Source organism: Anser brachyrhynchus (assembly GCF_964034855.1).
Source record: "Anser brachyrhynchus genome assembly, chromosome: 1".
Lineage (NCBI taxonomy): Eukaryota > Metazoa > Chordata > Aves > Anseriformes > Anatidae > Anser > Anser brachyrhynchus.
This window is the reverse complement of record NC_137694.1, coordinates 99,834,742-99,859,918: the sequence shown is the minus strand read 5'-3', so window position 1 is coordinate 99,859,918 and position 25,177 is coordinate 99,834,742. Positions and strand designations below refer to the sequence as shown.

At 43.1% G+C, this 25,177-nt stretch overlaps 2 protein-coding genes across 6 annotated transcripts in view; both read right to left on the bottom strand.

Annotated features, from left to right (window-relative positions):
* Window positions 1-3,300, bottom strand: part of VANGL1 (VANGL planar cell polarity protein 1) — a 42,390-nt gene extending 39,090 nt beyond the window's left edge. The window contains exon 1 of the mRNA XM_080575649.1: window positions 3,153-3,300. The gene's annotated coding sequence lies outside the window, so the exon portion shown is untranslated. The remainder of the gene's footprint in view (window positions 1-3,152) is intronic.
* Window positions 3,301-9,647: 6,347 nt separating this feature from the next.
* The window catches only part of CHD1L (chromodomain helicase DNA binding protein 1 like), a 23,082-nt gene continuing 7,552 nt past the window's right edge, over window positions 9,648-25,177 (bottom strand). For all 5 annotated transcript variants that reach the window (XM_080575640.1, XM_080575642.1, XM_080575641.1 and 2 more), the window contains 17 exons: window positions 23,787-23,949; window positions 23,303-23,458; window positions 22,113-22,205; window positions 21,531-21,627; window positions 20,017-20,090; window positions 18,839-18,949; window positions 17,256-17,370; window positions 16,664-16,817; window positions 15,408-15,573; window positions 13,987-14,132; window positions 13,461-13,624; window positions 12,932-13,140; window positions 12,233-12,331; window positions 11,414-11,484; window positions 11,042-11,156; window positions 10,687-10,795; window positions 9,648-10,015 (listed from right to left, as the gene is read on the bottom strand). In XM_080575640.1, coding sequence (XP_080431766.1) covers window positions 9,937-10,015; window positions 10,687-10,795; window positions 11,042-11,156; window positions 11,414-11,484; window positions 12,233-12,331; window positions 12,932-13,140; window positions 13,461-13,624; window positions 13,987-14,132; window positions 15,408-15,573; window positions 16,664-16,817; window positions 17,256-17,370; window positions 18,839-18,949; window positions 20,017-20,090; window positions 21,531-21,627; window positions 22,113-22,205; window positions 23,303-23,458; window positions 23,787-23,949 — 2,121 coding nt within the window. In that variant the 3' untranslated portion in view covers window positions 9,648-9,936. The remainder of the gene's footprint in view (window positions 10,016-10,686; window positions 10,796-11,041; window positions 11,157-11,413; window positions 11,485-12,232; window positions 12,332-12,931; window positions 13,141-13,460; window positions 13,625-13,986; window positions 14,133-15,407; window positions 15,574-16,663; window positions 16,818-17,255; window positions 17,371-18,838; window positions 18,950-20,016; window positions 20,091-21,530; window positions 21,628-22,112; window positions 22,206-23,302; window positions 23,459-23,786; window positions 23,950-25,177) is intronic.

Below are 25,177 nucleotides of genomic sequence, written 5' to 3'. Positions count from 1 at the left end.
TATGAAACATCTAAAACTTCTAATGAAACAAAAAGCTTCGCAAATTAAACACGTTGAACCCCACGAACTATGCTAAGGGGTGGCGTGAGGGTTCAGGAATAAAAATAATTTTTAAAAAAACTGCTAAACACTGAGGAAACATTCCGATGGTGGCGTTGACTCGCCCGCATGGCACAGCTGTGGCATTTTCTTATTATTCACTTCAGAAAAATGAGAAATTACGTCACTTGCTACATTCAACAGCATACATAGAAAGACCTATTAGCAATTCCACAGGAACATTTTGCTTTTGAATTTCCTGAGCGGGCCCAGATCCAGCAACTTGATTTGTAAGGACAGGAGTTCACCTGCAGTGATCTACTTGCGGAGCCAAGGCTTTCAGTTTTAACTGCCAACGAGCTCTCAAAAAAGTGTTTTTTTTTGGAAAACGTGTTTTTCCAAAAGCTTTTTATTTATATTTGCATGTCATTAAGTCAGGTTCATTTTGGCCTTGAAATAAGTAAACCAGGACCTTTACTCTATGGCAGTGGTTCTTGATTTGCAAGCCCCACATCCTAAAAAGAAATGTTTTGCAGTCAGCAAATTCAAGCCCTCCAGCAATACACTCTCTTTTCTTCACTGTTTCTCACAGGCTTCTTAGAAACAGTTCACAGACCCCCGGGAATTTCCAGCCCCTCGGCTGAAAACCATCAGTCCACGACACGGATACTTCAGAAAGAACAGTCACCGCTTACTGAAGCGATCCACCTGCACGTTTAATCATGACGTGCCATAGCGCAGGTCTGAAAATTGAGCGAGGCTGTCTCGGCCGACGACAAAAGCCACCCGAGCAAGCGGTGCTTCTGACCAGCAATCCCCAGCCTCCTTGCTACGCAGCTGATCCGTGACTTGGGAAGGTCTCTGCACGGGACCCATCAGTCAAGCACTTCCCAGGAGGACGTCCTTTGCCCGCTCCAAGAACCACATCTGCGCTGTCCAAGTTTGTGAAGCTCAACCGGCGCTCGAGTCGTCATCAATCATGCAAATTATACCTTAGTTGCCAATCTGTCGGAGTGGTGAAAGCTTGCACTTCCTCGCTCATACATCTCCCATGCTGCTAGACCTTCAAACGCACCTCTCAATCCCACAGCCGTGCAACGTGGTAGAAAATATTGTTGCCTCACCCTCGTTACTCCAGAGCACCCGAGACTGTGCGTAGGAACAGTTTTCAATACCAATGTTCAAAGCCCTACAGCCTTGCTGAAGCAAAGAGGGCAAGGTCTGCCCTGGAGCTATTGCTTCAGACTCTGCCTATCCAAGCTGACAGTACCCATACCTTATTTTCAAAGTTTATTTTTAGCCATAGCAGTTAGATATTGAGATAACGTTAAAGGTTACAAATCACAAAAGGTTTCCCTAGTGAAAGTGCTCTCCTTTAGGAGACTGCATGCTTTCCTATGTTTTCTATTTGAAAATAAAAAAATAAGTCTACAGACCCTGAGCAACCCCGCAGCACGCTACACAGCTGGACTCCACATGACAGAGTCTGTCTCTGATGCCTCCATCTGCCCAATCCTCGATATCTGACTTGGCAAGAAGGAAGGGCAAGGGCATGATCCCCAGGGAAATCGCCAGGTTTTGAATTCAACCTAAATCAGGTAGTTCTGAGATAAAGGCTAATGATAAATTAAAAAGTCCTAAGACAGTTTTCGAAACAGTTCGTTTTCCTCCTGCTGCCAAATTCCCCGGTGTCAGTACCAGACGTGGAGGAGCACGGCACTCCTCGTGCCTTTACAATTACAGTTTCCCCCTGGCAGAGCCAGACATCACAGTTCTCTGCTCAATCCTGTCCCTCAAGTCCCTTCTCAGCACCTCAGTAACAGCAAAACTATGTTTCTGACACTATTCTCAGCTCTGGTTGTCAGAGGCATGGGTGGAAGGCAGGCTACCAGAACAGTACGACATGTAGTTTTGCTAGGACAACTGCAGACACGTTGGTAGTGTTTCCCCAGAATAGTACCCTGGCCTCCTCGTGGTGGTAAGCCCTCCCTAGGTGCATATGTCCGTAATGCATCAAAGGCCACCACGAATACCGCTATCGCTCACCAAAACCAAGAGGACATCAGCAGCCACAGGGAATCCTGTATTTGGGTGAGCATCACCAGGCACAGCTCAGGCGTCTGCTCTCCTCCCAGGCAGCCGGCCAGCGACCACGGGCCGTTAGCTCTTTGCCTGGGTGACTCCCAGGTAGGCTGGAAACCCTTCCAACACCTCAGCTCACAGGGAGAGCTCTTCGGGGAGGCTTTCTGCAAGACTCACTTGTTAATTTTCAAAAATAAATGGTCAAGTGAGGTGCTGGCAGAGCCAATGCCGGTCTCGGAGTTGCAGCCAGCTGCAAAGCCAAACCCCGGAGGGGGACGAGAGCCAAGCACGTTCACAGCCGAGCTGTCCGAAGGCTACGCAGCCCCAGCGCTGCTGGAGCTCCCTTCCCTGCGGTGCCTCTCCTCTGAGCTGGGACACCCCGGCAGCGGGCTTACGTGTGACACAGCGTGAGCTCCTCAACACCCCGATTTGCTCCTCTGGGCAGTGTCGCTTCACGCATGAACTCCCTAGAGCTGCAAAGACTTCGGGGCGAGGCGCGACGACAGACCCAGGGCTGAGGAAAGCCCCGCTGTGGCAGCAGGAGGGTTGCCAGGTCTGCTTCCCCCGCCTGGAAGCGCTGCCACAGAGCCACCCGCGCTCTGCGAGCGGAGAACTCAGCCTCTGCGCTAAGGAAGCCTGCTCCCAGCCCGGATAACCCTGCTCACAGCCCGGATAAGCGCCCAAACCGGGACAGGACGGGCTTCCAGGGGCTGTGCCGAGCGTGCCCTTACGGGACCAGCGGCTGCGGCTTTGCCCTCTGCCGGGCGCGCTCAGACCCGCAGCCGGGCAGCGCCGGGAGGGGCGGCAGCCACCTCCCGCAGCCGTCTCCTCCTGCACCCCCTGCACCCCATGCGCCCACCTCCTCCAGCCCTGGTCCTGCAGCCCTCGTCCCCATCCGCAGCACAGCAGCCACCTCTCAGCCCTGCACGCCCACGATTTTTTGGGCCCACCCTGCCGGGCTATGAGCCCCCCCGCCTCCTTCCCGACAGACGGACACACGGACGGACGGACACACGGACGGACAGACCGACCTGCCTCCCCCATGCCCGCTCGGCCGGACCCAGCCCCGGCCCTCCGCCGCCTTCCCCCGGCGGCGGCCGCCGTTCGCCGCCGCTTTCCGCTTCCTGTGCCCGGCACCGCCCCGCAGCCCCGCCCCGGGCCGGCCCCGAGCCCTCCTCATCCCTTAATAACAATTAATTCTGTCAGCTGGCTGGTGGGGGGGGGCGTGAGGGAACCCCCCAGATCCCAGCTCTGTGCTTTGAGTTACTGAGGTACAGCCCGCTCCACAAAGCGGACAAACACAGACAAACACAGGCACTGAATTCCTCCTGTCAGACAGCTCCTGCGTTGCCTTCGTGTGGCCTCTGTAGCTTACATCTTTTATTTTTCCCTTCCAATTTCCCTTTTTTCCAAAATAATGCGCTAACTTTGCTTGTGGTACCCGTCCCCTACTCACCATCTGCACAACATTACGTGATTTCACCATTTCAGTCAGGCAGGAGTTAGAAGAACCGTTCCCATATCGCTCCAGTTTGGCAGCTCCATTGCCTCCTGCTCCGCACGGCGTACATCTTACCCACCCTGTGCCTGGCTGGAAGAGGCCGGTCTCAAGTGATAGGCTCCATCTCACGTTGTACACCAACATGTGCCTAAACTTGCCCACGGCCCTGGCACTCCGCTGCATTCCAGACAGTCGCCCTGCCCTGGAAAGTGTTCGACATCGAGCTGAGAGCATCACCGGGTGCTCGTGGCTCCCAGCTGCCAAACCTTCACTACGGGGCAGCTTGGTTTCCTGCTCAGAGCAGGGGAACATGACAAAAGGCAACAGGCTACAGCTTATTCAACCCATGCATCTGGGACAGGGGAGAGACTCGGGGCATGGTTTTACTGGTGTGGCGTGGGGAGGACAAGGGGGGGATGCTGCTCTCTCCAACAGGCTACGGGAACTCGGGGAGTAAAACTTCAACAGAGAAGGGGACTTTTTCAGAAGTCTTTAACTGGACTTCTTTGGACCAAGAACCTCCTCTGTCCAGTCCCTATTTCTTCTTCTCCTATTATGCTACCCCAGCAGCTGCTCAAGATTTTCTCAGTAGACACAGACAAGAAAAGGCTTGTGTACTGCACAGCCAGTAAGAGACTGGAAAGACTGAAAGATTCCTGAATACTAGTTTCGTGGTTCAGAGCAGCAGGACTCATTGCAGTACACGGAGGAAAGGAGATCCGTATGAGATCTCAGCTGGGGATACATCTAGGCCCTGTCCAGACCCAGGTGGCACAGATATGCGTTAGACCCAGCAGCAAGCCCTCTGCCACCTGACTGTGTCAAGCTGTTAAACAAAGCACTGGCAAAGAAAGGATACACTGAAGACAGGCTCAGAGGCAGATACTGAGGTGCTGTTACATGCTTATCTTTCATCATCTGTTTAAACCACTCAGACATGAGGAAACTTTTGGCATGAGTCAACCTACTTGTGCGGTAGGGTCATAGTTTAGAAATCTGTAAAGTGCTAAACTATGTCAGCGTAGCATATCACTACTGAATAGGCAGGATTAGAGGTGTTTGTTGTTATTTTCTTGATTGTTTGTTTTAAGAATACCCAGAGCAGATCGTAGATTCACAGGAGAATGATTTAAGTTGGAATGGACTTTTGGAGACCATCTGGTCCAGTGTCCTCATTCAGAACAGGTCAACTGGAGCAGGTTGTACTAAGCCATGTTTTGAGTATCTCCAAGGAGTCCACAGCCTCCCTGTGCAACGTATTCCAGGGTTTGAACAGTAAAACGTATAACGAATGAAATGAACTAGTAAAAACGTTTTCTTATGTTTAAATGGAATTCCATGTATTTCAGTCTGTGACTGTTCCTTCTTTTCCTTTCACTGGGTTCTGCTGAGAAGAAACTGGATCCACCTTCTTTATTCGCATCAAATATTTATACACATCAATACACATTTATATGCATCGATTCCCCTCTGAAACCTCTCTTTTCAAGGCTGGAAAATCCCAGCTCTCAGCCTCTCCTGGTATGTCAGATGCTCCGATCCTTTAATTATTTTAGTGGACCTAGGCCAGACTCACTCCAGTACATCCATATCAAACAAATGTGGTCTTTGGTCCAGGGCGTACACTGTCTGCATGCAATGCAAGAAACCAGCACTGTTTAGTTCCCATCTATTCTGACCTTTTCACATTCCTGCTGGCATAGTGGCCAGAGAATGTTTTAGGAAGGATCTGCATGTGGTCAAGTGCATGGACTCGCACTGCTTTGAGGAATGTTTATAGATGCATACACAGAACAAGCAGATACAGAGTTAAGACACTCACATGAAGCCAGGCCCACACTTGGCCTATTTCATGATGTGGCACACAGATGAAGGATATGATCTCAGATTTTTCATCCCTTTCTGCAGCTGGCTTCCATGAGATCACAAACACCTCTTGATTTGCTCCAAATTTGCCTCTCTTCCGCCATTAAAAAAAAAAAAAATCCTTATCACATGAAAGCCAGTGCTACAACCTAAAGTTCACTGAAGTAGGGGAAGGATAGTAGCCTTTTATTTACTTCAGTAAATAAATAATTGCTCAGGAAAAACTGACACTTTTTCAGGTCTTCAAGAAGCAGCTACTGGCTTCCTTAACAGTCATTTCAATTCTTTTTCCAACAGAAACATGACTAATGTTCTCATTTCATGTAGATCCTTGAGGGGACTGTTTCTATCCATAACTTTGAAGAGACACTCAGAAAAATGCCAGGAAGTACAAGCAAGAACATTCTGTTTGAAACATGAGGATCGAGATGATTTTTGTCTTCATCAAGTTTTCAGATTGTTCTATATCTCTTTCCATAAATGCAGTTATCATCTGACCAAGGCTAAGATGGGTGGATGACAGAGTCCAACATGTAAAACACATTGACTTAATCACGCAGGGAACTCAAAATGGTATAGAGACCTGCTTGTTTAGAGGAAATACTCATTTGTAATTCTACTAATCCTGCTACTGCATTCCTCAGGCTTGTATTTTTCACTCTGAAAAGCATGTGTCAAACGGAAGACCAGGGAGAGATGTATTTTTGGTCACATTCATGTGCAACACAAGCGATCTTGGATCTGCTACAGGAGGCACTTTCTGGAATGTGGACGTTACCCCTTTTAATAACAAATCCCTTAGTGTTTTGAATCATTCTGTCTTACATTTTGATTTGCTGGGCATAGTTCATGACCAGCCAGCTATCCAATCAAATTAGCTTAATAAACATCCACGCTCTCTTCTAAAAGCATCTATTGTAAAGCAGTGGGAGTTTTTACACAACTTTAAGCATTAGGTTATGTTCTTAAGTCACATCTTTCCTCAAAGTTTGCTTTCATTTTTTCTTTCACAACCTTCAGTTTCACTTATTTTTAAATAAGTCCAACTATTTATTCTACTACTTTTCTACTAATCATTTCTGTGAGCCAAATTCTGCCTTGTTTGGAGACACATGCAATACTTTTGTTAAGATATCTACAGCAGCTTCTGCCTCAATTTTCTGTCACCTTGGAAACTAGCCTTTCTTTTTCTTTTCCCAAAATCCAAACTCCACTTTCCCCAGGACACAGAGAGGTATTCAGTGACAAAATCACAGATCTACACCTGTGCATAAAACCTGATTTGTTTCTGCAGCTTCTTACTGCTTACTGAGTAAGATGAAAAGATCATTCTTAAGTTATAGGCCCTAGCTTCATCACCTAAACCAGAATTTGTCTGCACAATGCTTTGAGATTCAAAGGCAATGCTTTGTCTCCAATAAGAAACATAGAATCATAGAATATCCGAGTTGGAAGGGACCCACAAGGATCATCGAGTCCAATTCCTGGGTCCCCAAAGGATCACCCAAAAAAAACCAACCAAACAAAGCAGATCATGTGTTTGAGAGAACAAGCATGGGCTGAGACAGCACAAGCACAAACATTAATATATGAGTTATTGCTCACTTTTATATGGCATCAGCTGAAGCCTCCAGCATGGGATGGAAAGTTTTTTCACTGAGAGACTGGATGGCCCTTTCACAGGTCCTTTCTGATGAAACTTCTCATATAGCCAATTTGAACTGTGCATGATCTCGCTCTGTGCCACTGACCTCAATCAAGCAGCATACATCTGAAGTTTAGGTAAATGTGCAATGACAGATGTGTACAAGGAGCCGCATTTCATCTCTCAGTGTTGTAGAAAATCTTATTTAGAGGAAAAGGAAAGCCAGAAAGACATGACTACAAAAGAACACCTTCCTTCCCTTTTGGGGTAGTTGCTATTTAAAAAGGGAAAATGTGTAGTACTGCACAGCTGAAGAAACAGCATGACACAATTATTTTGCATAGCAACTTGCATAAAAGCTACTGAGCCCTTTATGGAATTAATTATCCAAAAGATGCGATTTCTGCCCAAATAAAGAGAAATGGTGGAGGGTAGCAAACACTACGAAAACTTCACTTGGCGGAGATCCTGCAAAAATCAGTTCAGGATTCAGTTGACATCTCACTTCTATTTCAAGGCAGATAGTGGCAAGACTTTCCTTTGGATTCAGTAGACTGACAGAATATTGTTCAAAAATGAAAAAAAAAACCACACTCTAGAAGCATAACCTAAGCAAATTTAAAAGGGAAAAAAATAAGGTAGATTTCATCTGTACAGGTAAAGAGGAGTAGAAGCAAAAAAAAGAGAACATCTTTTGCCTGACTTGCCCCTAATTTAGAGAGCTAGAGTCTACTGTGTACCATGACCTTTCCTCTGCATGTGCCAGGAAACTTGCAGCCCTCTGTGGACCTTATCTTAGAGGGTAAGGGACAGTAACAGGCCAGTAATCCATCCCCCCTGTCCATTACAACTCTAGTCTGATGTGGCAGTGCGGCACACAGGACAGGGGCAGGGCTCTATCCTCTCCTAGAAACAAAGGAAAGCCCAAGGCCTCAAATAGGAATACCTAAAAAAAAAAAAAAAGCGGTGGCAAACTCAGCACTTACAAAGAAACTTCATTATATTCTGGGGACCTCAGCCATGAGCTGAATTTGCTCCACTGCAAGTGCATAGTGGCCAGAGAATTTGTAGATGGGCCGGGATTTGGCCACAGGTGTGTGTGTGTGGCTGAGAAACAAGTCTTCACACCAGGACAATTGGGAATTAAGCCTTTTATGGAAGGGCAATAAAGGAAAAGAAGAGGTGAAGGATCAGAGCCTCGAGTCTTCAGACTGAAAGTACATGTTAAGCGTTCAGTGAAGCTGACAAAGAGAAGCATAACTGATCCTTTAATTCTGGCAAAAAGGTAATATTTTTCCAGGCTGGAGATCGCTGCCCTGCTCTCTGAAAAGATGATGAAGAGCAACATGTGCTGCTGCTGCTGATTAACAGTGCCACCAGCCGGCCAGCTGGAAGAGTGCCAGTTCACCTAAGGAGGAAAACAAGGTAATGTACAGCTACTCATCACCTTTCACCCCAGAAAGTCTTCACAGTCAGACTGATGCTGCAAGCCCTTTGCCAAATCCACAGGGGTTACTCCTCTGAGAAGCTGCAAGGTCTTACCCACAAAGGGGCAACGCAGCACTAGCTTACAAAAGCTTCAGCAGGGTTAAAGGAGATAATGAATCAGTTGGGGTTTTCTAGTAGAGCTAAGAGAGAATGAGAGATTATCCAATTCAGAAAGGCTTCTAGTGTGGAGCATGCCAGTCAGCATGATGATCTGTATCAAAAATCAGGCGTGATAATATTAAAGTGACGCAACAGTGGTACAGAGGCAGTGAAAATTCAGCAAATGGAAAGCGTGTTGGCAATTGGCTATTTAAAGACATACTTTCCAACGCTTGTGGGGTTATTTCCTTTTGGAAGCTCAACTTACTGATGAATCAAGTTTGGCACCTCCCTATCTCTCTTTTTCCTCCTGGTCAAAACACTAGGAGAGCTACTGTTGCCTGGCTGTACCCTATATGCTAAAGCCAATAGTACCAACAACACAAAACCCAGGAAAGTTCTGTTGCAATAGAATAAAGCCAACGTCAAAAACTTTGCATTAAGATTTCTTTAAATTGAATCAAAGGGTCATGGAACCTTTCAAACAGCTTTTTGGGCTGCGTTAAGGAACTGGTTTTGCCCAACAGCTGCAACAGTCAAAGAACTGCATAATGAAAAAGTAGTTGTGGGAGGAAGAAGGGTGTCATTTATAAAACCCTTCTCAAGTTTTGGCAGCCTTGCATGCCTTTGACAAGATTTCTGGTCAAGATTCTGCTAGACTGTAAGCACATCATTATATGGCTAAATTAATGCAAAATTAAATGCAAATTAATTGGGCTTCTGGGGAACTGGAACGGTATAAACAGTTTATACTATGCAGGTGTCATGTGGCGTTGTTAATACAGACAACTTCTTTACATTGAGACATTTATGTGTGCATGTACACTGTCCCAGGAAATCATTAAAAGCTGACTGAACAAAGGTATAGTACGATAGGAGATGAAATCTGAAAGGGAGAAAAGAAATGATTAAGGGATATTATTCCAAGTCATAGCAAGAACTTTAATGTAAGGGATAACGACTGACCACTGATGAAAATTTAATTTTCCATCTCCAAAACAGATTTAGGATTGAGCCAACATCCTCATCCAAACACTCTCTGAACTAGTCTGATTCCACTCCAGAGCGACTGACAGTAAGTGTTCTGACCAGTAAAATAAGAGAGAGACGGAGACAAGTAACGACTGCATAAGCCATGTTTCTGAAGTGGATGCATACATGATGTTAAAAAGATCCTTGTTTTTTGTGCACATTTCTCAATAAAATTATTGCCTCGTCATGGCTTTGAGACTATTGTTGAAGATGAAGATGGTTGTGAAGCAGAGGAAAACCCTTTATTCCTAGGGAAGTAGTATCTAATAAAAAGCGTCAAGGAAATGCTGTGGAATGCCAGACATGTCCACCAAGAGATTCACCAAGCGAAAAGGCAGAATGCCCTGTATACTATTGTTTTTCTGTCAGATTTTCGATTTCACAGTATTGCTGACAGTGGCACTATAGAAATGCATGTCTTCCCAGAGAAGTGACAAAACAGAACCTCCTTGTAACTGTCTGATTCCTTTGCTGGAAGGTGAAAGCAGTGAGCTATTTTGTTACGAGAGCTTGTCCCAACACACACCAGCTCCCAAGTTTCACCAAGGAAGCAAGTGATAACTTGCTTGGAACATGTAACGTTTTTTTTTCCCCCCACATCCTTAGTTTTTCTACTTTGAGTCACTTCTGTTATTCTAAAGTTTCAGTCATCTCTTCCATGGATGTGGCATATAGAGTTACATTGATGGCTGCCAACAGAATATGAGCATCTGTTTCCAGAAAGTTCTGTCAGACATACTGAATCACACTGATCGATCACTACCACCTAAGATAGTAAGTCCTTACTGTGTAGTGAGTACCTGAATGACAGCAAAGTCAGATAAAACAAGTTTTTATCTGGACTGTGGCACATATTCCTTGCCCCCCCAAGATATTTAGGGGGTCATTCCAATATTAGATTTTGAACCAAATAAAGCACACTCCAAAAGGATACATGAGAGTGGGGATACCCCGTGCTGCCAAATATTTCCGGATGAGGCGCTCGGTACCATACCAGTTGAAACCTCTTGTCGCATACCCAATACGTGGAAGATGTACTGTTGCTGAGGAGTGAAGAGAGGGCACACTCTTTAGGACAAGATACACTCACAGAAAGCAGTCTAGATAAAGAGTTCAAGCTGCCCAACAAGAATAGAAGGCATATTTTGGAATACAACATATACATGGAAATCTCACTTTTACTTCACTTCACAAAAAAGTAACACAGGAGAGGTGGAAATTGGTCATCTTCTCTAGGTGCAATCACACGTGTAAATGAGGATTCACTATTCTACCACACAAACACTTACCATTCCTTTTCTTAGCTGCAAAATAAATCTTCTTCAGGCCCTTTTCCAGAGCAGACAGCTTAATGCCAGACAAGTTGTTGGATCGATCTCGATGCTGAGCTACAATCAAGGCCAACTAAGGAGAAAACACACAAAAACTGAAATGGAGTCTATATGCAGTTGTACAGGATAAAGTGATAGCTGCTGGGAAGCTGCATTATTAATTATTAGCTTTCATAAACTAAAAAAATTCTCATCTTCTCTAATGTTTAACTGCCACTAAGCCATGTTCAGTATTCAGTGCCACTATTATTGAGAAAAAGACACAAGTTCATTACACACAGCTTCAAAAACACAGGCAGAGCAACACAAAAAGGAGCTTCTCATTCTCACCAAGTCTTGTCCTTTTTTCCTGGATTTTTTATCATCAATGGGGAATAACAAGGTTCCTCCTAACTGCAGGTCTGTCCAGAAAACAAGAACAGAACAACAAGAAAAAAAATCAGCCCTGAAAAGTCAATGGTAAGTGAACGCAGCAGACATTTCACTGTCATGTCCTATATTACTCTTCTTTCCTTTATCTCCTCATGATGGTTTCAGCAGTCAGTCACTTTAAGTGCCCACAGAAGCAAGACAGATATTACCTGCCCCGACACACACAGACACACTCCCCACTCGAAGACCACAAATGGAAAGACAAACACTGGAACAAGAATAAAGCATCTACCAGGAAATTATAAAAAACAACAGATCCCCCTACAGCAAGATGTGCATTCTTTACCAGCTGCAGGTAGCTCAAAACTGCTAATACATGCTCAGGAGAAGATTAATGTTCAGAGGGAACAAAAGGCCCCACTGGATACTGACTGAGATGGCTTTCATCCTACTTAAAAGCATTTTGACAGAAGACATAAGGCTCTGCCTCATATTGTAAAAAACATCCTCTGGATAATGAACAAGTTGTTTAGTGATTCTGGTTTTCTGATAATTTGCCGAATAGATCAGAATGACCAACTCCTGTGCAGAGTTCTCATGCTCCCAAGACAAGTCAAAACACCCTCTGTGTTACTACTTTCAGAGATAGGGATGTAAATATCTAGAAAAAGAGGAAAAAATATGACTGTCAAGGTATTCAGTCTCCTCACTCTTGCAACATCAGTGGGATTTAAACTCATAAGTATCTTGGCCTAAGGTCATGTTTTAATCTCTTACCTTTCATCTTTCCTGCCATCTCATATACTTTTCTTGGCTGATCAGAACGAGTCTCCAGAGCTGTAAACAAACCACCCCTTCCCCAGCGGCCGGAGTCATCTAGAATGCAATGACAAGTTAGGCTCCTTTTAGAAACTGAAGCTAAGACCACCCTTGCAGGAAAGGGACCTACTCTGGCCAAATACAATGAATGACCATCAAAAACAGGTATGGGAACCACACGTGAACTGAAGTCACACGTGCATAGAGCACAAAGGACCATCCTAGAGAATAAACCTTAAGCATTGAGGAAAAACAAACTTATCACAGTTCCCTGAAAAACTTTGCAGGAGTAATTCCCTCTTACTGCCCGCTACAGATGCTTAACCAAGCAATGATCATGGTAGCGGGCATACAGAACTGTCAGTACCCTCATAACAGATGCATGCTCTCCCTGGATACGTCCCCAGACTGGTGCCTTGGGCTTCCCACAAATAGATGTTTGTCATTTGTGGGCTTTTATTTTCACTTGGCATTTCCACTTTAAACAGGAGTTTTTGTGCTAATTTCAACAGAAGCCAAAGCAGCTTATCTTGTTCTGCTATAGCCCTGGTCAGAGAGCAGCTCCGATACTGATTCAGGAGGAACTCTAACCTGATTTTTTTCCTCAGCTTTAGTATTAACAGAGGTCCTGTGCATTTCTATTGTCATAAGTCCCACCTAGGCAGTGGACAATGATGGCATCCTCCTCTTCTGCTTTGGGGTGGGTGACATCTCCCATGACATACTTGATACAGTTTAGGTCCACATCTTTGTAATCTAAATCTACATTCAGCCCAGACTCTCCTTCTTCAGACTCTTCTTCAGAATCACTTTCCTCCGAAGGGAGACAGGAAGACGTGTAATGATTTGACTCCCACCAGGCCATCCTATAACAAAACAAGAGAAGATGATGTTCAGTGAAAAAAAAACAAAGGCAGGTGGCCAACACCTTGTTTTAAAAGATTGCAACCAAACACAGGAGACACCAACGAGTATTCCCTCTGCTGCCCTCCTCTATTTTAGACAGGAAGCAAGATTACCCTCTCATGAGGGTGGTCTGCATCCATTTTGTCATCATCTCCTTCCCTTATTCTCAGCCCCACCTGCCAGAGTGGATGCAGAGCATGATTTTGTTTTGGTCAATCAGACACACTTTTCCAGAGCATAGACACCAGTTTAAAAGTAGCTGATGCAGTGCAAGCCATACTTTTTCATGTGTTCTGCCTCTGCTTTTGCCTTCCTCCTTTCCTCCATAAGCCTTGCTCTCTTTGCTGCTGCTTCTTGGCGCTTCTTCCTCCTAGCCTCCAGCTCCTCCGTGCTCAACAAGTGTTTCCTTCTGGTTGACTGTTCCCGGAGGCCTGAGAGAAGGGCCTGGAGAAAGGAAGTATCACAGAAACAAAATGCTCATCTCAAACTCATGTCTGGTACCCACCTTAGGCTACACACTCCTTTCCCACTTGTCTACCTGCCCACAGGTCTTAACCGTCAAATCCCAGCAGTCACGTAAATATATGGTTTTGTGACCTAAATTTATATTAGTGCCCTGCACCTTATATTTTGGATGTGTCTTCCTAATCGATGAATCGCCCAACCTTCCAATTCAAGAACTTTACTACACTGGAATCCAAATCTTTTAACATGTTTTCTGCAAGCTGTAGATAAGGAGTTGAAACCGCCAGCCTCATTTTCCACAATCAGGAGCATCATATGCCTCGTCATGTCTTTTGCCTTACGTTTGTTTTGTTCCGGAGAGCTCTCCCCTCCATAGTGGTCTCTTCGGTCAAGGCTTTCTGAAGATCCAAAAGCTGATCAAATGCTTTTTTGTCTTCTCTGCTGGGTTCTTTTGAATAATCTTTGCCTTCATATACATACATGTGATCTTTAAAAATAATGAAAAAACGTAAAAAGGAACTGAAAGCCACTAACATCTGAATACATATAGTGAGATCAAAAGAAAACAGGCTTCTCTGTGACACTATTCTACCCTCAGCAGAAAAAGACATTTACTGTCATCATTACTTTTTTTGTATAGTCAGTGTCAGCATCATGTTGAATCAAGACTCGCTTCCTCAGACAAAAGCTTTCCAGTTAACTCATTTTTTCCTATTTCAGCCAATTAACTGTTTAAAGTCATTGCTCCATCACTGTTCTCTTTGGTCATTCCACCTCTACCAGCAGTGAATCTGTTTAGCTTTGCAACTCTTGTAAATGGACTGCAAACTTTTTCTTTAGAGTTTGCAAACAAAATAAAAGCACAGAACTGCCAATCCAGAGTTAGTTACTACTCATTGGGTGAGCTGTTTTCCCAGTAACTATTACACAGTGTGGAACCACCGCTCTTCTTTATGTACCAACAGAAAATACCACTCTTAGCTAACTCTTAGCAAAGAATTGCTTTTTGCTGGCAAATGCTGCAGAATGGACAATACTTATCCTGCAGGCCCTTATTTCTGCTTTGGTCACAGATCTGTGCTACTGTGTACTCAAAACAAAGTCAGTCTGTCTCATTATGACACAAGAAGGAAAGTATCCTTAGAATTTATTCTCATGGGGTTATGGAGAAGTAATCACAGTTATCTGACATTTGGATTGGAAGGTAGAGTACTAAAGACAAAATAGGTTTGTTCTAGTTGTTTAGACTCCATGGCTCTGCGTTTCTTATCTCGTATTTTGGAACTCTTTAAGGTCATTTTAACTTGTGATTTTCATGGCCAGTAATCTTTTGTACAGAGACAACTATGAAACACCTGCTATATGGTCTTTCCTTAAGTTACTGTTTTGTCTCTAAAACTGTAATTCTGTCATAATGGCTCTCTGGGGGAACAACAGCAGCTGTAATTTGAATACTTTCCCTTTTCTGAGGTCTCAAAATAATTGAAGCATGTTAAGGAATTCAGCCCGCCCTGCCACCAAACTGGGTAAAGTATTGTAACCATTATCTTACAGATAGGCAAACAAGAACACAACACGAAAAAGACAAAGGCTCTGAAATAAAGACCATGGATAGGCCACAAAAAAAAAATCCAAGTCACTTTTTTAATTACAAGTCCACTTCTTTCCTTGTTACCTCAAAAATGCAACCCCAGCCTAGGAAGTGTTCTCTACTAGCACTCAAGTGTCACTCATTACATAGGTATTTAGATTCTTAACTTACTTTCTGTATCCTCCTCTTCATTCTCTTCCTTGCGTGGCAGGACAACATCCATTATCCACTTCCCTCCTTTTGTCTCTCCAAGGATGTTTTCTAGCTCCACATCTTGAACAGTACTCCCTTCAGAGGACAGCAATTTATCCAAGCCAAATTTCAGGATTTCACTCAGCTTTAACAAAGAGAAGGGAAGTCCATTATTAAAATATCCTAATTCCATGCCAATCCCAGTGTCTTGAGCTTCTTAGACATAAATACAAAAGCTGTAAGAGTGGAAAAATCTAATCCTTTGTGTTACCTGTCCAAATACTTTTGCTTTAACATGCTTAGTTCTCCCAACACCTGATGAGACAGGCCCCTGTAGCACAACTCCCTCAAACATTCTCATCCAGACTCGAAAGGTCATTTTTCTCCACAGGCTAAATAACAAAACAGCGTTATCCTGATGGCATTCAAGCAGCTTTTCTCACAGCCAAAAGGTCCAGGCCTATTGGCTGTTGGGAGGGGAAGAAAAAAATAAGTTTATAACCTACAAAAATTAATGGAGAGAAAAATATCAGCATGGAATTTCCTATGGGCTCAGTTCCACTTCTCCCGTGGAAACTGTAATTGCTGAGATACATGTTGATGGAGGGGTAAAGGGTGGCAGGGGGAAAGGATACACTAATTCCAAAACTTTTATAGGTTAAGCTGCATATAGGGGAATACATTCCCCCCAGTTTCACTTTGCTTGATGTTTTCAACCCAAATTCTCAGCCAAAACCTCAGCTTTCAGGTCAGAAATATAAATCACACCCTGACTCCTGAGATATTTTATTTGCCAGGAGGTCAACAGAAGGTCGAGCAAGTTTCAGACTAGCAACCAAAAGCTGACAAAGTGCTTATCATCAGCTCTGTTTTTGAGAGAAAAGCAACAGAGACGGATACGTTCCTAGAAACAATGAGTCAGCTTCCACTTTAAACCTGTCATAATTAAAAATATACAAGTAGTACAAGAGAGGTTCTGCCTTCCCCTCTTCACCAAGAAAACACACACCTTTTACACAATGGATACACCTCAAAATTCTAAGAACTGTCTTCAAATTTCAAATCACGTCTGGACCTAGAATATAAATTTGGTTTCTAGGACATATCTGTCATGTCAACACAAATCTCCCCCAAAATATAAATGTTTTAATAGGTTCATATCATACAAAAATCAAGAAACACTGGCATTTCCAGACGTTACTGGAGTCAAACTGAGGGTTATAGTTCTATTTTACCTGTAACTCTGCTGCTCCCTGAGGCTTGGGTACTCCCAGAGCAAACTGGCCTCCTTCTACAATGGCATTTGTCAGCCGAAGCTTGGAAGCAGCTTTTCGGTAGATTATTTCTTCAATTGTATCTCGCCCAATCAAGCGGATAATTTTTACAGGCCTTCAAAAGTTCAAGAAAATTCTTATTATTTTCTTTTTTTGGGGTGCACTAAAGCTGTTAAGCTCTTTCCTTGCACAGAACACTATCCCCTAACCCAATCTTTTGGTAGGAACAAAAAGGCAAGAGCAAAATGAACAAAGGCAGTCAGAAGAAATTTAACGCTGAAACAACTACTTCTTGACACAAGACCAATGCTCACTGCAGCAGTGCAGGAAATCCTCCACATTCCCTCAAATATGTCAAATCTACAAAGCTCGCACCCTAGACACATGACAAGAACAAGACTGCATGAAAAAACAAAGACATAAATATCTTCTCTGCTCTTTCTTTGACATTCAATCTATTGTACTTTAACCCTCAGTTGCTTATGGATAGGGAAAGAATTACTGAAAGACTGAGAGATTCAGCAACCAAACAAGAAGTAGCAACATTTCTCACTTGTGCTGCCCAATCCGGTGAGCTCTTGCTATTGCTTGCAAGTCGTTTTGTGGGTTAAAATCACTGTCAGTAAAAATAACTGTATCTGCTGCTGTCAGGTTCATGCCAACTCCACCTATGAACAAAGAAGAAGATCATAAAATATGTCACCAGCAGAAAATAAAGGTGCAGCTGGAGAATTTATGCTATGCAAGGTTCTGTCAGATCTGATCAACTACATCAAATTCGATCCATCTCTCAACCCCAAGCCTGAGTCTCACAATGATCCAAAGAGATGGATAAACATAGTATTTCTATACTTACCTGTGATTCCAGCTTTCTGCAACAAAAAAAGGAGTTGTAGAAGAAAAGGAGTTGTACTGTGCATTGTAAAGGGGAAAAGAAGAAAGGAGGAGGAGAGGAGGAGGAGAAGAGGAGAAGAGAGGATGCAAGTGAACCAATGCAAAGGGGATTGGTTGTTAAGACTAATGATCACAGACATTATTCAGCTGGCAGGAAGACTAATGAAGCAAGGACTGCCTTCACTGAGGCTACAAAAGACTGCCCAAGTCATGACTTGGCTGCAGCATAGAGGCAACTGGCAAAACTGACAGCTGAAACAGTGAAAAACACCATGCCCAACTACACAATAACCAGAGCCTAGGTGTTTACATGACTTAAAAAGTTTCTGAGGTTAGAGTTTGGTCTCTCATGGAATGAAAGGAAAAAAATACATTTTTGTTTGTTTGTTTGTTTTTTAATATCTGACAGCATACTATAGCTAAAGAGGGGAAACCTGCTGAAGTACATTCCTTCCTGCTCATGCCAAGCGATTCACAATAATCAGAATATCCCTGCAAGTAGAGAGAGTTGTGCACCTGAAAATCTCTGCCCTTAACATAACAAGGATGGAAATACTGCTAGCACAGCTGTTTCCAGCTGGATACAAGATGCCCTGCCCATAGCACTGTGCAGGAAAAAGCAACTTAACCTAGACTGAGTTTGACTTTTGAGATCAAGCAGTGTTGATCCTCTCTCTGGATGAGAGTGCTTGTCTGAATAGATACAGGGAAGTCTGAAACTGTAGACGTAGAAGATCCAGATCTGCCGGAAGAACTGAGAAGGGAAGAAGCACAGATGGCAGTCCCATGGTGTTCTCTGCAGTCTCTGGATGGTAAGAGGCTCTCACTTGAGCCTGTCTGACAGCTAGAGTGCACATCCATGTTCAGGAAACCCAAGAAGCAATTCCACCAGCTTACCTAAAGGAAGTCTATTCCTGCCTAAAGTCTGGCGCTTGCAGAAATAAAATGCTGGTGAGATTCCTTAAGCTTAACCTGGCACAGGGACAGGCATAGGGCTTAGAATAAAAAAGTAACTCAAATGGCTGCAACATGAAAAGTATCTTGGCATCAGCTGTTGAAAGGAAAACACAGAAACCAGATGTCCTAGGTGAGAAACCCAAGTTCAGGATGTGTCAAGTCTCCCTCAAAAATCCCCCATATGAACAGCGTCTGCAGGACTCAGAACACCCTGAATTCTTGCCAGAGAGAACAAAAGAAGAGTGCAGGAACAAGACAGGGGTTGTCTCTTTCTTACTTACTTACCTGCTCTGGTGCTCAGCAGGAAGACAAAGATGGGCTGCTGACCGAAGTTCTTAATGGCAAGGTGTCTCTCTTCACCCCTGACAGACCCGTCCAGCCGCTCGTAGCTGTAGCCTATCCAAACAAACAAAAAATTATGTTTCTGAAATTCTGTCTATGCTCCCACTTGCTTACCTCATTCTCCATAGGCTCACTGACTTCTTACGCCAAATCCTCCTGCCTTGATTTGAATTTTATCCGCTTCAACCCCTTTGTTCTTTTCCAGTTAAACCTTGTATAAACTGAAGTAGTAACCCTAACTTCCAGATTCAGCTAAATTACTCTTTGTCAACAGTCAATCTGAAGCAGAAACTCTTAGCATTTAATTTACTGTGTGGAAACTAGATGGGGAAATTGAAAGGCAAACTAAAAGAACATTATCACAAAGTCCCATTTCAGACTATGCTGTGCTGGCTGCTGGCCCCACAATACAGGCCAACAACCATCAGATCTTCCTTATACAAACTCCCTCCTGCCTTCAGTGTGTGCTTTCCTGTGAGCAAGCAGCACGGGATATGGCCTTAGACTTGGCTTTTTATTGCATTATTAGTTGTCCAAAACCATAAACACCAAACAAAAGGCTCTTTCATGGGAAATCCTAAGTAGGCATGGAGCCATGTGGATTGAAACAAAAGAAAAGGTCCCAAGAACACTTTGGTAACCTTGCCAAAGCAGGCGTGTTGGGGCCCCACTGCCAACAACTGTTTTAATCAAAAACTAATTTCCTGGTATGAATGTGGCACAATTTGTGTTCAGTACTGGACAAACTGAACCGAGAGTTACTGCCTTTAGTGTAAATACTTCACGATTCAGGTATATAACTGAAGATAGGTATGTAATGAAACTTTGATACCCTGCCATCTGTTAGCTCCATTTTATCAAGGAACCAAAGCTGAAGCTACTTTGAAGAACAACACTGAAGTGCAAGTTCATTACAGGCAGGCAGCACAGCAAAGAGAGAAACTCAGCTCCTTCCAACTCACAAACAACTGTGCGGATACAGCTTAGGGTATCTACTAAGAAGCAATAAATACCCATCACAGTCCCTTCTCCACCCCAGGCAGATCAGCCCAAACAGAGGAACAGTATATGGCAGAGATCATTCAGATAAGCCCTCTGCTGCCGAAGTGCACAGACCATACCTCTATAATCCATGTAGTCTTGCAGAATGTCAAGCAGTTGAGTCATCTGAGAAAACAGCAAGACACGATGGCCACTGGAAGAAAAATGTGGGACATCACAGGCCTCAACACACTGTGACAGCATTTCACAGAGCAGCAGAGCAGTTAAAACAGCTTAATCAGCCACTGTTCCACAGCAAGGGCTCGCCACAACTGCACACCAAGACTCACAGAGTCACTGCCAACTCCCTCACCACATTTTCAGCCCCACATCCAGATGTAACCAGTCAGCCTCACTTGCCATCATCAGTTGCCATGTGTAGAGTGTGGAGTCACAGACTGGTAACAAGGCTCTGGCATAGCACTGCTGCTGGCTGAATACACCCTGGTGAGGGCCCAAAGAACCCTGTCTAAAAGGATCCTCAGCTTCAACATGAGCTCTTCCTCACGACATGACCCGCCACACCAGACAGTTCTCAAATGACATACCACAAACTATCTTACACACTGGGAAAATATAGTATCAGCATCTCTGGGACAGCACAGCAAACAACCGTCAAAGATTATACACAACTGCAGACAGCATTTAAGTGGGAAATCAATTTTCCTCTCCTCCAGCTCCGAGCCTCAGACAGTGTTAAGAGTGCTCTGTTTAAATCAGGCTTCAGTCAAAGAGAACACAGACATTATCAAGTCCAGAAGTCACACAGGGCTGTCCGTGTGGCCAAAGGAGAGACACATCCACTCACAGCACGCTGTACAGCAGGAGGATGAAGCCCTCCACTACCACATCAGAACTTCCTAAGGTCTGTTGAAGCTCTGTGCTTTGGGAAGTAGTCAGAGGGGAACTGCAGCCCAAATATGAGAGCAGGTAGAATTTGTGTATCATGAAGGAGGCACCAATTTGCAGACTGCACAAGAACACGAACTGTGGTTTGATTTGTCTCCCATCTGAGAGCTGGAGGGAAATACCCAATGTCTTTGGGTTCCAGGTTCTGAAGTCACCAGAGCTAAAGATCAGAAGTTCTGAATACTGTTCTCAAAGCTGAAATTTCAGCTTATTCTTGGATTTTAGTCCAGACAAATTTTCTTTTCATGCTCACTATGTATTCTGCCTCCTGGGCTAAAAGAGGCATGGTAGTGCAAAGGAACTGAACTGATGATGCATCGGAAGCTACTCTCAGGAAACTCAATCAAACCAGATATGCTGAAAACCACGTCATATGTATATTCTCTCAGGTTCCCAGGATAAATTTGGCATTACATGAGAACATGTGAGAGAGACAGTGAAATGTTTCGAGAAATGTTTAAAGGGTAGATACAAAAATCTTTGAGATTCCTCTACAGTCTGTAATGCAGCTCCTTGTAAAGAAATGACTTCCTTGTGGTACTCAGCAGCATGCATTAAATAGGGCAGTGCTTGTGATGTGGTGAATAGTCTGCACAATATATGGCTACCTAAAGCAGTTCTTCTTCATTTACCTTTTCTCCCTATGTCAATCCCACCTTATCTTCCTCACCCCAGCATGACATACCCAGCATACAAGAAGGAAAGGAGTTTATCCAACAAACACAGCTTGCCGCTGGCTTCAACAATATGGTCTCCAATCTCAAAGGGCTCTGGCTCAACACCTGGAACAGAACGGAGTTTCAGAGGTAGACCTAATACCCTATGAGTATCAACTCAGTGGTCAAGCTCTAAGTGTCTGCACTGCCAACTACTGCCGAGCAGACCCCCAGGATGTTTGTTTGAAAAGTGAGTGGTCTTTGTCTATTAAGAACGCCCTTGTTACTTTAGGAAGTACTTGATAAAGTTAAATATGATTTCATAGTTTAAGTGAGAGAAGACACAAGAAATCAAGTGGAGAACTAAAGTAAAAAACTGAGGCTTCACAGGCCTCTACTTTATTCCTCATCACTGATGAGCTGTCGTATGTTGGAACTGGTCACAAACTCACAGCTGGTTCTGATCCAAGTACAACGCTGTTTACTACTTCCTTCTTCTCAGCATTACATTGCCAAGCAATTATAGAAAATCAATGTGTACACAAAAAAAAAAAAAAAGAGAGAGAGAAGAATTTCTTTCTATTTCAAAAGAGAGAAGAGTGTTTTCTTACCATTGAAAAGATATGGGTGGGCAACACACTTCCGAAGCTGACTTAGGACATTCTGAAGTGTTACTTTCTTTCCTGTTTCACTTTCAAATGCATCTGGAACAAAGAGCACAGAAAAAAGAATAGAGCAGGAAAGCTCACCTTCACCATTGTGCGACTGAGAACACCTGAACACTGCTCTACACTGCTTCAGCACTGGAGTAACACTTTGTGCATAACTTTTGCATCTGGATTTCAATCTCAAGATTAACATACCTGTTTTCATAAGCCAAATAAAATTTCCCTCACTTTCTCTTTTTTTTGAGCAAGCCTTTAGAAATAAGACCCTGATGAAAACTACTCCACCTTGTCAAAATCCCTGGAACTTTCTGGACTCCCTGGAAAGTGTCAGTGATGTTGTTCAAAGCGTACATTACAGATATAGAAATAATCAGAAATAGTGAAAGTAATTTGGTGCAGTTCATCTGAATTTTCCAACAACAACAAAAAAGTAATACAGCACAGTAAAGACTTCCAGGAAGTTAATAGGGAATGTATTTTTTGAGGGGAAAACAAAGAGATATGCACATAGGCTGACTTTAGAAGAAGAAGACTCAGCTTGCATGGTGGTGTTTATGCAAAGCATGGTGGCTCCTTGAAGCACCAGGCATTAGCCCTAGAAGAACAAAGGCTCTCCATCCTACCAGTTATATTTTCCATATAGCACAAAGGCACTAGCAAACCATATGATGCATTATGCATTGATGGAAGATGAGGATTTCAGAGAGAAGCAAATACTTTAGCTCTCATACCTCAGATTACTTTGTTACAGCTAGTTTGTATACCAAGTACCAAGGAGAGAGCTGTTATGGTAAGGGTCTGTAGCTGCAGCATCTATATCGTCCTGTGGTTTCCTAAGACACTCAAATCTACATCCAGTAGTTTTCAGTACACCATACAGCATCTGTATTACTACTGGAAAATTTGTAGAGATCCACAGATCTAAAATGTCCTACATAACCTTTTTGTTTGAACACAAAAACAAGGGACAGGAACAGGATTACCTGGAGATAAGATTTTTAGTTACAGGCTGACCCTCCCTAGTCCTGCCAAAAACCATCTCTAGATCCATATGTCTCTTATTTCATGGTTTTAACTTATGATGAATCAAACAGCCCCCAAATCAACTGACAGGGTACAAAACCCTCACTTACCTAGATCTTTCATCAAAATAGCTTTGTAGTACTTCCTCTGCAGAGCTGACATGCCATGGTACAGAACCACTTCGACCTTTTTCGGAAGCTCTGCAGCCACCTCAGACTTGACTCTTCGAAGCAAAAATGGCTGCAGAAGATTGTGCAATTCTTTGGCTATTCAGAATCAGGGAAAAAAGAGATTACTGAACTAAGCATAAGTAATTTATGCAGCACCTTCAGCAATTATACTTCCAAAATAAATGTACAAAGGAACCTTACATGTATTAATGAAATGGTTCAAGCCCAATTTCACAGACGAAACAAAAGACAGCTGCACACCTGAAGTACTTAAGAGCTACATTAAGATAAGTAATCATTACTTTTAGTGGCTTCATTTTAAAACTAGCATTAAAAAATGCAAATAAAGGGAACACAACATGCCTGCCTCCCAGTCAAGATAATGGCTGGTTCTGATTCAAATACAGCATTGCTTATTAATTACCTGTCTCACTCTCCTTTTCAATTGCCTGGTAATACTCCACAAATGCTTTCACTTGTTCCCTAGGAAAAATGTCAGGTTCAATAAGGCTGAGTAAGGAGTACAGTTCTTGGAGGCTGTTCTGGATTGGTGTGCCTGTGAGTAGCACGCTGAAGCCTACTGAGAACTGAAAGAATGAACAGCAAAACAGAATGATTAGGAGAGGGTATCTGAAAATGAAAAGTTACTTAATGTACAACTCCACCCACACCACTTTTATGCTTAACCTCAAGATGAGAGGTGGCACATAAATGCCTGTAGAATGCTGCAAACTTCTGCCAAACCCATCCAACATATGGTATGGTGTGAGAATCAAACAGCTCCACCAAACTGAGCAGGATAGCATCAATGCAAGGAAAATGGCATAGCAAAACAAGAACAAAGTGCAAAAGCGACATCATTAAAATTCCCACATCCGTGCTTCCTACAGTCAAATACTGCATACTCACTGTTAAGTAATTAGAGATGACTAGAAAATGCTGCCAGAATAGGTCAGTGAAATGAAACTGCAAAAGATCACACCCATTTGTATTTTCTGACTAACTCTGACAATCAGTGCCATTATCTGATCCATGCTGCTTACGGTAACCTGTGTAAAGGTACTTGGGGAATACGGTTGCCTTTGAAAGAATGCAAGTCTTTTCTCAAGTCTAGTAATATTATATTTAGCTATACTATATTTATTATATTTATTATTTAATATAGTTATATTTATAATACTATATATTATTATATATTTGTTTATTATATATAAACACACATAATATATTATTATACAATACATAATATATATTATATAATATATGTAATGTATATTAAATATATTTCTATTCTATTTATTATATTTAATATTATATTTAGTAATATTATAAATACTAATGTATTTAGTAATACATTAGGAGAGGTAAAGTGAATTACTTCTATTTCTTTTCAACTGTCCTGAAATACAGCCATCTTGGAAAATATATTCAGAAGATAAGACTTTCAGGAATGTAATTTAAAAAATATTCATAAAAGTATTGTATTTCGTTGTTGCTGCTGCCAGTCCAGACGTAACGTCCATGCTTCACTGCCATGACAAGAATCCTTCACACACACATTCATTTCATTCATGAGAAAGCAGGGATGCTTTCTTACCTGGGACAGCCCAAGGGAAGTTAGAGCAATTCTACTAATTTCAATAAACAATGGTGGCTCTATTAAGTGAGACAATGGAAGTCAACAGTTCATGACTCAGGGTCCTACCAACTAGACAAGGTTGGAGATAGCCTCTTTGTCACTTCATACCGTCCTACGTCCTACATCAGTCAGACTTCTATTGCTTCAGTAGCATAGCTGTGGTTCAGTGCTACACG